Source organism: Ictalurus punctatus, chromosome 5 (genome assembly GCF_001660625.3).
Source record: "Ictalurus punctatus breed USDA103 chromosome 5, Coco_2.0, whole genome shotgun sequence".
Lineage (NCBI taxonomy): Eukaryota > Metazoa > Chordata > Actinopteri > Siluriformes > Ictaluridae > Ictalurus > Ictalurus punctatus.
Window position 1 is genome coordinate 957,399 of NC_030420.2, and position 15,294 is coordinate 972,692.

General features: G+C 42.8%; 1 protein-coding gene and 1 long non-coding RNA gene across 2 annotated transcripts in view; both read right to left on the bottom strand.

Annotated features, from left to right (window-relative positions):
• LOC128632871 (uncharacterized) overlaps positions 1–1,008 on the bottom strand; it is a 30,943-nt gene extending 29,935 nt beyond the window's left edge. The window contains exon 1 of the mRNA XM_053680547.1: positions 811–1,008. Coding sequence (XP_053536522.1) covers positions 811–1,008 — 198 coding nt within the window. The remainder of the gene's footprint in view (positions 1–810) is intronic.
• Positions 1,009–7,131: 6,123 nt separating this feature from the next.
• Positions 7,132–13,036, bottom strand: LOC128632827 (uncharacterized). The gene is made up of 2 exons (XR_008396384.1): positions 12,378–13,036; positions 7,132–7,522 (listed from the first exon to the last, which is right to left on the bottom strand). It is a non-coding gene; the product is annotated as an uncharacterized LOC128632827 (long non-coding RNA).
• Positions 13,037–15,294: the final 2,258 nt, after the last annotated feature.

Here is a 15,294-nt window from a genome sequence, read left to right on the forward strand (position 1 = left end):
ATATTAAAGGTTCTAATGGAAAACATGAAGGGAATTAAAGGTTCTAATGGAAAATAGAAAGGGAATTAAAGGCTTTAATGGAAAATATAAAAGGAATTAAAGGTTCTAATGGAAAACATAAAGGGAATTAAAGGTTTTAATGGAAGATATAAATATAATTAAAGGTTCTAATGGAAAATATCAAGGGAATTAAAGGTTCTAATGGGAAATATCAAGGGAATTAAAGGTTCTAATGGAAAACATAAAGGGAATTAAAGGTTTTAATGGAAGATATAAATATAATTAAAGGTTCTAATGGAAAATATCAAGGGAATTAAAGGTTCTAATGGAAAATATCAAGGGAATTAAAGGTTCTAATGGAAAATATAAAAGGAATTAAAGGTTCTAATGGAAAATAGAAAGGGAATTAAAGGTTCTAATGGAAAATAGAAAGGGAATTAAAGGTTCTAATGGAAAATATCACGGGAATTAAAGGTTCTAATGGAAAAAGAACCGTTTTGTGTACTCTAAATGGTCAGTATTTATGTATTTATGCTATATGTTGTATTTAATATTGCTCTCGGTTGACGTTTCATGCTGTTTTGCAGTTTATTTACAGCCAAAACACAAACGTATCAGTTTCCGTGTGAGACAGGGCGGTTATATTAAACGGTCAGATAACGGTGCTGCTCTTCACTCGAGCCGAAGAACAACGAGCTTCAGAATGGCGCGGAGCTGGAGGGTGTGGTCTCAGTGCGGAACGGTATACAGATCCTGAGAATGATGTCTAACCGAGACACGCCTCTGTTTCAGTCGAGCTCCCCTGCTCACGTGCGCGTAACTCCTGAAGTCCGTGTTCTCAGTAGCTCTCACCCCCTCATCCTCCTGCGTCCCAGACTTTTTGGACCCTGGTGCACGAGCGAGAAGAAGTGCGGCCATCGCGTGGCCGTCTGGTCTTGGTGGAGACTTCCCTAATGGAGGAGTGGAGTGCAGATGCCCGGGCTTGTGGTCAGTGTAATCGCGTTTCATTGCGAAACATTAGAGCTCCGTGGAGATTCCACCGCAAGCAGGCCATTAAACTGTCAGCAGCCGATCGATCTGAAGGACAGAGCAAACAGGAAGGAAACGTGTGAACGTCTGACACCGAGCCGCGAGAGATTGCTCGGAAAGGGAACAAGATGTCCACTTAGGTGGGCGGGGGAGGGGGGGGGAGGGGGGTGTATATTTTACAGGCCGTTGCATATCCCACTCATGAATTATTGAGGATGTTTTGGTTGCTGGAGTGGAAATTGGGGTGATAATCTCAGAGATGCAGGAAGAACATCAATACGAGTTTAAAGCCGTTCTCTCCACTCGATACGCTCAGATCTTTCAGCTGTTTGTTGCCGAAGCTCCCGAACGGTCCTTGAAGAACCTTGAGCATTGTTTTGTGTTCAGAACGTGAATAAAAACTTTCATAAAAGAGACTCGGCTTCGCGTGGACGGACGTTAGCTCAGCTTCCTGCTCCGGTCTGACTCTGATGTCACGGCGGGTTTGGTGTGATGTCAGTTTTAACTGGAGCGGTGCCGCTGATTTAGACTTGATCTAGAGTTAGTTCCATAACTGGAGTGGTACCATCAAGGGGGCCTCTTAAGTACCTTTATTCGGTACCGCTTACCTAGAAAGATGAGTATTTCTGTTGTTAAGGGAAGAGATCATCTGATGAAATTCAGAGAGGAATTCCGCGCTGGAATTCTTCATTTTCGGACCTGTGAATATTACCGCTGATTGTCTGGAATAAATTCCCGGGTACAAATGAATCCCGTTCGAATACGTCTTTAATCTAAATACATCTGCGTCACGGGCCCGACTCGGACAGGAGGAGATTTAAAAGGTGACTCGGGGTAATTCCAGCGTTCCTATAGGAGCTTCTCTGTCGTCTTATTTACCTCTGGACCGGACGGGTTGCTGTAACGGGCCAGATTACACACTGCTTTTCTGAACGACTCGTAACTGCAGTCTTGTCCGGATCCGGATGGAGAACTCCGTGTTTTGCAAAACAGCCTCTCGCTTTTCCCCCAAAACGCCTGAAAGGGGATTTAATTAAGCAAGTTTTCATCAGGTGACCAGAAACGGAGCATCGAGCATTACAAGTGAAACAGCACGGGTCATCAATCACCCCAGGAGCAGAGGATACACACACACACACACACACACACACACACACACACACACACAGGAAGGGTGTTTGGAGTTGTAACAGATGGAAGCAGGACTCAGTCTGACATTTTCGCTGAGTCTCTTTATTTGCGCTAATCCACGGTTCCCAGGAAGCTGATTACAAAAGGATCCAATTAAAGCTGACCAATTAAAAACCAGGACATAATCTGCATTCTGATTGGTCAGGAGGTCTCGATTAATCTTCTACAACGGCACCTCTGACAGTAGCGCAGAATTACATTCACACGCTCGTCCTGACACGCTATCGTTTCTATAGTAACGGCTCGTCCTGACACGCTATCGTTTCTATAGTAACGGCTCATCCTGACACGCTATCGTTTCTATAGTAACGGCTCGTCCTGACACGCTATCGTTTCTATAGTAACGGCTCGTCCTGACACGCTATCGTTTCTATAGTAACGGCTCGTCCTGACACGCTATCGTTTCTATAGTAACGGCTCGTCCTGACACGCTATCGTTTCTATAGTAACGGCTCGTCCTGACACGCTATCGTTTCTATAGTAACGGCTCGTCCTGACACGCTATCGTTTCTATAGTAACGGATCGTTCGTTCACGGTGACGCGTACAGGGATGCGCCGGCGATAATAATAAACGGATTCATTTTTCTTTAAAAACAGGTGTAATTGTTGATATGTTAAAGTTTTCTTAGAGCAAAAGGACGTTTGTGTAACATTTACGGAAGGAGTCTCCAGTGTCGGAGATAACGCTGTAACTTTTCCACAAGTTTTGCGAAGTATTTCTGAAGAGAGAGAATAAAGGAAAAAAAAAACAATGGTCAGATTGCTGCGTTACAGGAGGAAAGAAAACCCCCGTGAATGCTCTTCGTTACTCGCTTTCCTTACAAAACATCACGGAAACCTGCACGGAGATGATTCTGCTTCCGTGCACAGGGCGAGGATCCGTGCTGAGAATGTTCCTGTCTCAGAAATAAGGAGGCCACAGAACAGACGCGGGGCAGACGTCGGCCTCGTTAAAGCCCTAATCCGAGCTGCTGGCGTCGGTGGCGTTAAACCAGAGCGCGTCATGAACGGTACGTAAACAAACAGCGATATTATTTGGGGTTTACTGACGGAGAATAGCTGCGTTTCTAAAAAGAGAGATGTATATCAGAGCTAGACAGCTGATGGGTGTGTATAAATATCTCACAGCATTACCGGCTCCTGAACCACACTTCAACGTCACGCGCTCCATCTGCACGTAAAAGAAACGTTAGACGTGCGTGTATCACTTGCCGAGGGAACAGACGGAGATCTTGAACTGACTGGAGTTTGTCCAAGCGCACTTAACGAACGCTGTACGCTCTCATCGTTATAAAGTGGCAGATCCAAGAAGCAGATGCTCTCCAGATTGTTTTAGCGATAAACTGTGATCAATGGCATCAAGCGGAGTACAGGAAATGATTCTGATATAAAGTCATTATCCCTATCTGGTTATTCAGGACTTCCTCCACCGCCACTCGTTACTCATTTACACTCACACGCGCGTGCCGTCATTCTCAGCTACGCTTTTTCCTCTTTTCTTCGCAGTTTCAGCGAAATTCTTCGGGCTTCCAGTTTTCCGTAAGCAGAACTTCATCTGCGACACGGACGTGTTTTAACGTGTATCCCCTCACGTGTTATTGAGCTCAGACGGATGATCGAGCGGCACTTACAACCTCGAGACTATTATTGTTTTGAGTTTTTTTACTTAGCTTCGAACAAAGTGTGTTTATTCCTCTTACATCACAAAATATTCGCCAACAGTCGCCGAGTTTTATTTATTAAACGACGACGCGTTAAACTATCCATTTATACCTACAACAAAATGTTCATGAAACGAGAACGTGATGCCTAGAAATTGCTACTTTTACCCCGTTAGCTTAATTTGTAACGGTTACCTTCTGATTAGCATGCTAGTCATGCGCTAGTAAGCTAGTTTGCATTTGTTGCCAGATCTCAGTATCAAAGTCTTAGTGATTTATTAAACAACAGAGAAATAGAACAAAACTATACCATAAGCCGTGAAGCTAAGCTACGCAGGCTGCTACTGTAGTTAGCAGCCCGCTAGTCCTCTGCTAGCAAACCTCCCGAGTCAGAGTACTGATTTACCTGGACATTTCCCCATTGGTTTATTTAAACGTCACTGCACACAGACATGTCGGTGTATACACAATGTAAATATCACAAACATTAGCGAAGTTCGCTAGCATGAGTGCTGGATTGCTAGCGTGGAGATTCTCAGGCTAATACAGCACAAACGTCAGCGATTAGAGGATTCGAGCTCAAACAAGATGGAGTTCATCACTCACACCAGCTGGGATCGCCAGCACACGTCCTAGCTCAGCACCAACCATTCCGAAGGGAAGACTTTACGCATATTTTGCGATCGACGCTGAAACGATGGTGATTTTATGGCGCGTTAATAAGCAGCGTATTGTTTCGGTGGGTTTTCCGATCGTTCCAGTTCCACCTCGGACACTAGAACGTGGAAACGACTTGAAATCATAATCGTGTGACTGGTCATACGCTTCGTTCATATCTCCTCTGTGCTGTTTTTTCTTTCCCTCGGGTCCGAGTGTGAAAGTAAGTACACCGTTACGTCTTCGGCGCGGTTTCAACCACTAATGTGCAGCTCATCGCTCCTCGTCCAGCGGGAACGGTTCAGCTCTCAACAACAACAACAACAACAACAACAACAACGGCGCAGAGAGAAGCTTCAGGTTGTCATTAAAATGTGTTTCTATAACAGATTCACAACAATAAAGACACACTGAGGTGCTGAATGAGTCTCATCGGATAGGAACACGCACTGATGTGATATATACAGCGCACATCGAGCTGTTACTATGGAAACGATGAGGTATGATCGTAACGAGCGTGTTAATATAGACCTGTGATCTGCAGCTGTGCTACGGACGTTCTGTAAATACAGTATGTACTGTATGAAGTCATCACTACTCCGCAGTAATAAAAGTGCTGTTTCTTGTTGGTTTTCCATTCAGCTTTTCTTCGCACACCGAGAAGTGGAAACCCGGCTGCTTTTCCCCGAGACGAACTTCAAAGTGAGAGTGGAGAGAGCCTCGGAGCTGTGAGGCGTGCTCTTACATTATTCAGTATTCAGTTGTTTATCTCAAAACACAGGAGAGTTAAACGCACGCTTCATGTGCAGATACACACGTGTCTAACGCTTTGTTTTCTTCCAGACGGAGTGTGAGACGTGGAAGTGTGACTCGGCAGACGGTAACACTCAGCTCACACTCTACCGCGATCTAGCACATTTTGTTTCAGAACACCCAATTTGTATTGTGTAAAAATATTGGAACATGTGACTCACAGGGGTTTCTGGGTACCCAGGTGTGTCCTGTTAGACTGACTGTTTAAACAGTAACTAGCTCTGAACATCTCTTCTTGGTTTTAGCCTTCAGTTTCACCTGTGAAGACTGCATCTGTTGTTAAAAAGGATAAACCAACATGAAGATCGGAGAGATGTCTGTGGGAGGAAAACAAGCCATTTTGAAGCTGAAATAAGAGGGAAAATCAATGAGAGGCATCGCACAAACATTGGGTATAGCCAATACAATGAATTGGAATGTCCTGAAAAAGAAAGAAACTGATGTACTGAGTAACAGACACCGAACGGGTCGACCAAGGAAAACAACAACAGCTGATGACACAAACATCGTGAGAGCTGTGAAGAAAAACCCAAAAACATCAGTCAGTGACATCAACATCCTCCACAGGGCAGGGTGAAGGTCTCACAATCCACCGTTCAGAGAAGACTTCGAGAGCAGAAATATCGAGGCCATACCACGAGCTGTAAACCTCTCATCAGCAGTAAGAGTCAGAAATCCAGACTGAGATTCACAAATAAATACAGAGATGATCCACAGAAGTTCTGGAACGAAGATGAACCTCTACCAAAGTGATGGAAAGACCAAAGTGTGGAGAAAGAACGGATCTGCTCATGATCCAGAACATACGAGCTGATCTGTGGAACCTGGTGGAGGTAGTGTCATGGCTCGGGCTTGCACGGCTGCTTCTGGAACATTCTCACTGATCTTTATTGATGATGAACTCATGATGGAGCAGCAGAATGAATTCAGAACTTTACAGGAACACTGTGTCTACCAGTTTACAGAGAAACGCATCCGAATGAATCAGGAGGAGCTTCATCATGCAGCAAGACAACGATCCAAAACACACTTCCACCTCAACACAGGACCTCATCAGGGGGAAAAGTGGAAGGTTTTAGTCTGGACAAGTCCATCACCAGACCTTCACCCAACTGATCATCTCACCTCCTGAAGAGGAGACTGAAGGGAGAAACCCCCCCGAAACACACAACTACTGAAAGAAGCTGCAGGAGAAACCTGGAGAAGCTTCACAGAAGAAGAAAGCAGCAGTGTGGTGTCAGTGAGGCGCAGGAGTGATGACGTCACTGAAGCAGAATCATCTCCGTGTAGGTTTCGTGATGTTTTATAAGGAAAGGGCTTCTGGGAGAAAGACCCGAAAAGGAATATGATAAATAAATAAATAAATAAATAGCAGGAAATGTGAAGATAAAACAGAAAATATTCATAAAACCTGACAAATAAAATGGAATAATTATTTAATAAAAACAAAACAAAAATAATAAAACCACAGAAAAAAAAAAAATCCTTAAAATTGAACCATTAGCTAAAATACGGTTTATGTCTGTAATTATATTTATAAATTTAGAAATGTATACGTTGAAAATTATTATATTTGGCATCGGCATGATATAAACTGCAAGTAATATTCATATATTTTTAAATTAATTTTATTTATTTATATATATATATAAAACGAAGGAAAACATTTCCTTGTTAATGCGCTTGTTTAATTAAAGTTTTTATAAAAGTAATATTTATTTGTTTTATGCCATATTATGGAGAGAAAAAGGAGAGAAAAAATGAACAAAAGCAAATAAAAACCATTAAGAAAGTAGAAGTTTATGTTTACTCACACACGCTGTCCCAGTTCAGGTTAATTACAGTAATAACTCCGTGTGTGTTTATAAACGCTATTTATAACATTAAAACCTCGCTATTTCAGGCGTATGTGAGGAACCAGGACGCTGCTGGAGGAACGGGATTTGCTCTGAATGGTAATGTGTGTGTGTGTGTGTGTGTGTGTGTGTGTGTGTGTGTGTGTGTGTGTGTGTGTGTTGTGTTTCACTCGCAGCTGTAAGACACACACCACTGAAATCTCCGGTGTGTAATTACTGTCCATCCCGTCCTGTAAACACTGCGTCCACCACGTTTACGTTCCGCGCTAAAACATCTGGGTGTTTACAGCAGGACAGAGTAGTGGCGTCCGGACCTGTAGAGAAATACACAAGCGACAGAACACCGTTACAGGAAGCTGGAATTCATCCACATCCCTGTGATTAAAACGTCACGTTAGCCTTTTACTTAGCACAGGGTCTTGTGTTAGCTATTAAATGCTAGTAAATGCGACATTAGCGTTAGCTACTAAACACCACGTTAAAGAAGGTGACGTTAATGCGTTATAGAGAGTTACTCGGCGTAGCACTGCGGTAGTGTTAGCGAGTAATGCTAAACACCACATGACGTAACAGTGACTTACACTGAGTTCCTCAGTTACTTTCTGTTAGTGACAAAGACAATGGCTTTAACAGAAGTAGCTAATTACTACGTGTCAGGGTTTGGGATAAAATGCTACTCAGTGTAGATAACAACTCCAATTATTTGATCATTTCATCTCATTAGCAAAATCCCTGCATGGAAAATGAAGTTTGTTACTTAAATAAGACAAGATGGACAGGTCTTTGATTGTTTAAAAGTGGTTTAGTTTAACGAGGAACGAATCACGACGGAGATTCTCTCCTGTCAGGGTTTGAATCAGTGAATCATTCAGTCATGACCAAGTTTCGCTCATCTGTTATTCAGCGAATCAGTGACTCTATTCTCATGGCCGTGATTCGCTTCTCTTTTTCGTTCAGTGAATCGGTGTTTGAATCAGTGAATCTTTTAGCCGTTGCTGAGAGTTGCTCGTCTCTTTCATTCAGTGAATCGGTGAATCAGTTGAGTCAGTAAGTTCAGTGAGTCTCTTTCTGGCTCGTTTGATTGCAGTGAATCTTTTTTCTAATCTTAGGTTGAGATCCACTCCTCTGAGATTCAGTGAATCAGTGTTTGAATCAGGGAATCGTTTCAGTCATGACCGCGATTTCGGGAAGGAGATATCTTTTTTCAATCAGTGAATCATTCAGTCATTCTGTCATTCAGTGAATCCGATGAGTCAGTAAGTTCAGCGAGTCTCCTTCAGGCTTTCAATATAATAAAATAACACAAAATAGCAACAATTATTAGCTATTTAAAAAAATAATAATTGCTCACGCTGTTTGTCATCGATCATGCAACTGAACAAATCTGTGAACGAATCATTTAACTGAACTGAAATGACTCGGGTCATTGAAAAGAGCCAAATGTTTCATCTCTGATACAAAGCTACAGAGCGAACTAATTGACTCTCGTTTGGAGTGACAGTTTGAACAGCCAGGTACATTGATTTACTGTTCTGTATTAATTATAGAACCACGCCGTGAGCTTCTTTAGCCAAAAAAAAAAAGATCCATGTATCACAGAAGACCGTGACTTAACCACTAACGCTTCTCTGCTTTAAAAGCATCGCTACACAATGCTGCTGTGTGCCAAGACGTGAGCTAAATTATTCATGTAATAATACACACAGATTTTTTTCGCCGTTCCAGCATGTCCGTGTAAATGGCTCGGCGTAATTCCAGGGTGAAACGAGCACGACGAGGAAACTATAATTATTATCGGTCTATTGAAACTGCGCTCACTGCTTCCCCTGGAGGCCGTGCCGTATTTAAATCGCAAAAAGAAAAAACACCGGCGGTAGAACGTAGGAGAGGAGAACATCTCGTATTCGCATAAGGTCAGCAGACCTCAGGATATTGCCCCTGCAAATCAACAGCGTTCAAAAATCGTCTGAGAGCTCAGAAGAACTGGAGAGGAGAAAAAAAACCCTAAATGATTATATAATACAGTGCATTAACGTGCTGCTGTGTTTGGCTAATTGCTCTTGCGGAGAGAGGGAGAGAGAGAAAGAGAGAGAGCGAGAGAGAATGTTATTTCAGAGGAAAAGAAGCTCGGGCTGATAAAGATGAACCTCTGAGTAACGCTGTGTTCTTTGAAAAGTTTTCCAGCAGTCCATTGCTATTACTGGATGAAGTCGAAGGGTGCCAAAACTTTGTGCAGGGCAACAGATGAACCACGTTCAATACCTGCACAATTACAAAGTGACCTAGATAGTCAAAAAAATAGCAGCATGGGATATATATATATATATATATATATACAGTGTAAAACAGAAACAGGTGCTAACATTAATCAAGGGGCGTGGCTACGACACAGCTGGAGCAGGAAGTGAAGAAAAGCAGGAAGGCAAAAAATTTGAACGGTTTTAAATAATGCAGAATTTCCTAATACAAAATAAACCTTATTTATTAATTTTTTTTAGTAGTGGTATTAGCTTTTTTCAAACCTAAACACCATAAACGTCTTTAATTGTTAGAATGAACTTGTTAGCGAGCTAGTAAGCATTATCTACATTTACGTTTAGAGACATCTACAACCTCATGTGATGGTTTGTTTGTTTTTTTTCCACTAGTGGTGTGAAATCCCTAAAATAGCTCCATAACACCTGTTAACCGTCATTGTGTAATTGCTGAACTGAGCTTCTTAGACAGCTAGCTGTCAGTCTTAGACAGAAACGTTCTTGATAACTAGCGTGTTCATTCATTCATGCTTTTCCCCCCAGTGGTGTTAAACTGAAAACCTGCTCAGAAGTATACGTAGCTTCGTTAGGCTATATCCCATAAACTGTTTTGGCTTCTAACATTTGCTTCTTAGCTAGCTATTTAGCGATCTGGCTAGTCAGAGTGAGCTAGAAAGCGTCTTTGATCATTAGCGTGTTTATTAGTTTTGTAGTAAAGACATTCAAATAAAAATCACCCTAAAAAACAGCTTGTTCTCCGGAGCCGAACTCAGATGGAGTCTCACTTCTCCGACTTGATCCCCTATTTGCTTTGTCAGTCGAGCTCGAGTGAGTAAAAGGTCGTCTGGACTTTATCTCGCGGCTAACAGATGTGTCCTGCGATCTTAAACCGGTACGAGTGTGTTTGTAAAACTCGAAATGTTTTAACACGTTTAATAATCTCCCGCCGAGTGGACGAATCGAAAACACTCACGGGGTGTGAGTAAGAAGTGAGAATCTCTCTCTCACACACACACACACACACGCACTGACAAAGGTCAACTTCATTAAAACCATGGCTCGCTAATTAAACATCTGTGAAGAGTTCGAGCAGCGAGTTCGAGCACCGTGGACGGAAAAGATTCCTTTTTTCTATTAAACCCTCATGTGTCATGTTACGGTGTTAGCGAGAGCTGTGTGTTGTTGCGTGCTAATTAACAAACAAAAAGATCAATAAAAAGAGCTTAAAAGCAAAAGCTCAGGTCCCTTTATCCCATGCACCTGTGCCCACGAGACTCGGTTTTCTCTGTCTGAGATTTACTCCAAAGCTAATACGAGGCTAATACAGCTAGCTAGTGTTTATGTGTTTTTAGTGTTTGTAGCGATGTTAACTAAAACACTGCCCAGAAAGTTAGCTAGATCCAAAAGGTATATTTTTTAATTGCTAGTGTTACCTTGTTAGCTGGCTAGTTAGTGTGTGCTAGAGAATTTCTCAATAACTAGCATGTTTATTTATTTTTGTTATATTGTTCTTAATAGTGGTTTAATCTAAAAATGGTCCAGAAACTTATCTAATGCCATAAAATACATAAACCAAAACTTTCAATTTATAGTGTTCGATAACTAACAACTTAGCTGGCTAGTTAGTGTTAGCTAAACACGTTCTTGTTAACTAGCATTTTTATTTGTTTTATTTGTTGGTGTTTGTTAAACTAAAAATACATTTTAAAAAATAGCCCATAAAATTTGCCAGCTGCCTGAGATACAGTGTATAAGATATATACTCTTTTGACTATTAGTCAGGTTAAGTTTAGTTATTAGTTTATTAGTTAAGTTGTTAGCTGCCTACTGAGCCTTAGCTAGAGCATTTCTGGATATCTAGCATATTTATTGGTTTAAAACTCATGCAGGAAGTTCCATAAGGGATATAAATACATAAAAACCTTTTAGTCATTAACAGTCGCTTGTTAGCGAACTAGATAGCTAGCTGGTTAGTCAGAGTTAGCTAGAAACTTTCTTGGTAATTAGCATGTTTATTTATTTTTCTTGTAATGACAAAGAACCCAAAGAACTTGCCCAGGAATAGAGCAAGCTTTATTTCTTTCGAAAATCTATAAACCATAGATTTTTTTTTTTTTTTTTAAATCACAAACATTAACTTGTATAAGCTATCTAGGTTGCTAGCTGGATAGGTAGTGTTAGCTAGAACACGTCTTGCATGTTTATTTGTTTTTAGTCGTGGTGTAGAACTAAAGAATTGACCAGCAATGATCTTAGCTTCCCCTGTAAGATATATAAAGTATGATCATGTTAGCTTGTTAGCTGGCTAGTTAGCGTATTTATTAGTTTCTAGTAGTGGTGTTAAACTTTATAAAATGGGCAGAACGTTAGCTAGTGAGTGCGCTAGTGAGTGCGTATCAGATTTATTAAGCTAAGTACTTGTGAATAGCGTATTATATCAAATTTGGAATTTTTTGGACTGGGGATGAGGAGGATCCCAAACCGCATTATGTTCTGCGCCACAGATCGTTGGCTAATGCTATCGCTATGAAGCCAGCTAAATCGAGCGGCGTTTAGAAGGTAAACACATAGCGTACACGGGGAAACCTGTCGAATTATTTGAGTGAAAACGCGATGAACTTAACGGACACGTGACGGAGAAGGCCTCGGAGTTTTTTGTACCTGGGGAAAATGCGAAGGCTGCAGCGGCCTCATACAGGACACAACCACACCTGGGTGAGACGTGTTGGCATGTGCACAGATGGTGCAACTGCGATGACAGCAAACTACACGGGACTAGCCGTGCGTGTAAGTGCAGTCGCACCAAATGGCACAGCAGCACACTGTTGCATTCACAGAGAACAAAGTGATTCATCAGAGTGATGAACTGTGTGACAGGTTCCATGACTTCCTATGGCTTGCAAAATTGCCATACCTGGCTGATGTTTCCATCGCTCTCCACGCGTTGAGTTCAGCGCCGCGAGGAAAAGCCGCCAGCATCTTTACCGTCCGGGATAACGATCAAGATGGAACTGTGGTGTTCCCGTCTCAAAACCTCAAGAATCCGGTTGTGTCCCTTCGCTCACGGTCGTTCTCTTCACTGCCGGAGTGAAGGAGTTGGATGACGATACAGTTGCAGCCTTCGAGGAACATCTCCAAGGCCTTCACTCGCAATCGGGAAGATATTTCCCAGAACTGGACGTGTAGGCTTTGAGTGGATCAGAACTCCATTTGGAGACAAAACGCACATCCAACATGTCAGTTCCAAGCGTTCAGAGAGAGGTTAGCCTTGAGGAAACGGCCTCAGACGGAGAGCTGAAGATGACTTTTACAGAGAAATCTTTGACGGACTTTTGGGTCCACGTCCAACCTGAGCATCCTGAGCTGGCCGACTCTGCTCTAAACTGTTTCCAACCGCCTACAACTGTGAAGATGGATCTCCCCACGCTTGTTCTTGAAATCAAAGCAGCGAAACCAGATCAGCGTCTCACTGATGTCTCAGAAGAAGCAGCTCCGTTCTTCCCATTAATATAGCAACAGAAACAACAAAACACGAGGTTTAAAACTCTTATAGAACATCAGGCTAAAGTGCAACAGGCTATACCGGGGAGGGGGGGGGGGGGGGGTCTTATCCGGAAAGTTCCGGTGTGGGTGCAGGTTTTCATCAACCAAGCAGGAGGCACACCGGATTCCCGCCCTTTCCGGATAAGACTGCCCACCCCTGGGCTATACCCTTAAACTGCGCGTTGTTGTGGGCGGGACTGGGGGTTAGATGGTCTGTGAATGTTTTTAATTGGCTCGTTGGTGTGAAAAGGTTTGAGGAACACCGATGTAGAATGTGAGGTAGCGGTGAGGAGTGAACGTGTGATCATCACGGTGTGTTCACAGTCACGTGGGCGAGAGGAGAAGAGAAGAGGAGGTCGGGCTGCCGACGGGGACGTGTTCTTCCTGACACCAGTCTCACTGCCGCGGTGCTGAAGCAGCCTCTTCCGAGCGACTCTTCATCGCTGCTTTAACATAAAGAATAACACGATATTAAACGTAACTATAAACGGATAAAAAGTATAGTTGTCGGTCAGTCATCACGTTGGCGGTGGAAACGGTCTCCCGGCGACGTCGCAGTACGGCGCTGTTAGGAGATGACCCACGGTGGTGAATAGTGTAAAGTCTGAGGAACATTTGTGCGGAATCATTTCCCGAGCTGCAGGAAGGAAACAGCGGGAAGCGTATCTGTACACACACAGTGCGGTCATTACGCATTAAAAGCCTCTAATAGCCCCACACACACACGTCCTCGCTTATTTGCGAACAACACCAGCTTTTATGAGTTCTGTGCCGAACCCAGTCACACTGCTTTATAAATAAACCCACTTACAGAAAAGAGGATTAGAGAAGCATTTTCCCGCCTCGTCCCAGGAGCTTGTGGGAATCTGGCCTCACATCAGATGAAATATGGCGAGAGAACAAGCTCCGAAGAGGAAGATATCGAATTCCGTTAATGTGACTGACGGACGAGCGTTATCCAACAAGATCCAGAACAACGGCGCTGATTTATCTTCCTTTCTTCCATCTGGAAACGTCTTTCCTCTCGTTTGGATCGGACGTGATGCGAAATTCCCGACGAGGAAACAAACATTTCGCCCTCGCGATTGAAGGAGTAACTTTAAGCGGCTACAGTACAGCTGGCCTGTCTCGCGTCTTTCATTCCGTGATCATGACATGCAGCCCAGTGCAGAAGTTTGTACACCCCCGGAAATGGAGTAAAGCCAGCGAGATATCTAGTGAGAAAAACGGAGAAATACAATGTGTTGTGATATGAAGAGTGAGGGAGGGATGTTCCGGTTATATTATTCCACTACACACATCTTTCTTGAACTGACTGACTCCTTTTTGGAGACTGAGAGGATGCACGTGATTGAAGTTGTGAAACAGAGGGATGATTACCTTTTTTCCCCTTATTTATTTATTTATTTATTTATTTATTTATTTATTTAAACGCACTGACGCATCCTCAACGTTCACAGTGGTTGAATTCTGCATTCTGATTGGCCAGAGAGTCTTTAATTTTCCTATAACATAGCATGTTATCGTTTCTATAGCGACAGCTCATTCACGTGGACGTGTACAGCGGACGCTCCACGTAAACGGAACGATGGTGTGAAGTTGTCTGTAATGGGAAGGAGTCTCCAGTGTCAGCGCTGTAACTTTTATAGCGACATCTTCAGGACAGAGGAGGAGGTTCTTCACGGTTCCTCGTAACATGACAAGCTGCGTTGATGTTTTTTTTAAATAAAGAGAGGGAATAGAGAGAGAGAATAGAGAGAGAGAGGGAATAGAGAGGGAATAGAGAGAGGGAATAGAGAGAGAGAATAGAGAGAGAATAGAGAGAGAGAATAGAGAGAGAGAATAGAGAGAGAATAGAGAGAGAGAATAGAGAGAGGGAATAGAGAGAGAGGGAATAGAGAGAGAGAATAGAGAGAGGGAATAGAGAGAGAGGGAATAGAGAGAGAGAATAGAGAGAGGGAATAGAGAGAGAGGGAATAGAGAGAGGGAATAGAGAGAGAGAATAGAGAGAGAATAGAGAGAGAGAATAGAGAGAGGGAATAGAGAGAGAGGGAATAGAGAGAGAGAATAGAGAGAGGGAATAGAGAGAGAGGGAATAGAGAGAGGGAATAGAGAGAGAGAATAGAGAGAGAATAGAGAGAGAGAATAGAGAGAGGGAATAGAGAGAGAGGGAATAGAGAGAGAGAATAGAGAGAGGGAATAGAGAGAGAGAGGGAATAGAGAGAGAATAGAGAGAGAGAGGGAATAGAGAGAGGGAATAGAGAGAGAGAATAGAGAGAGAATAGAGA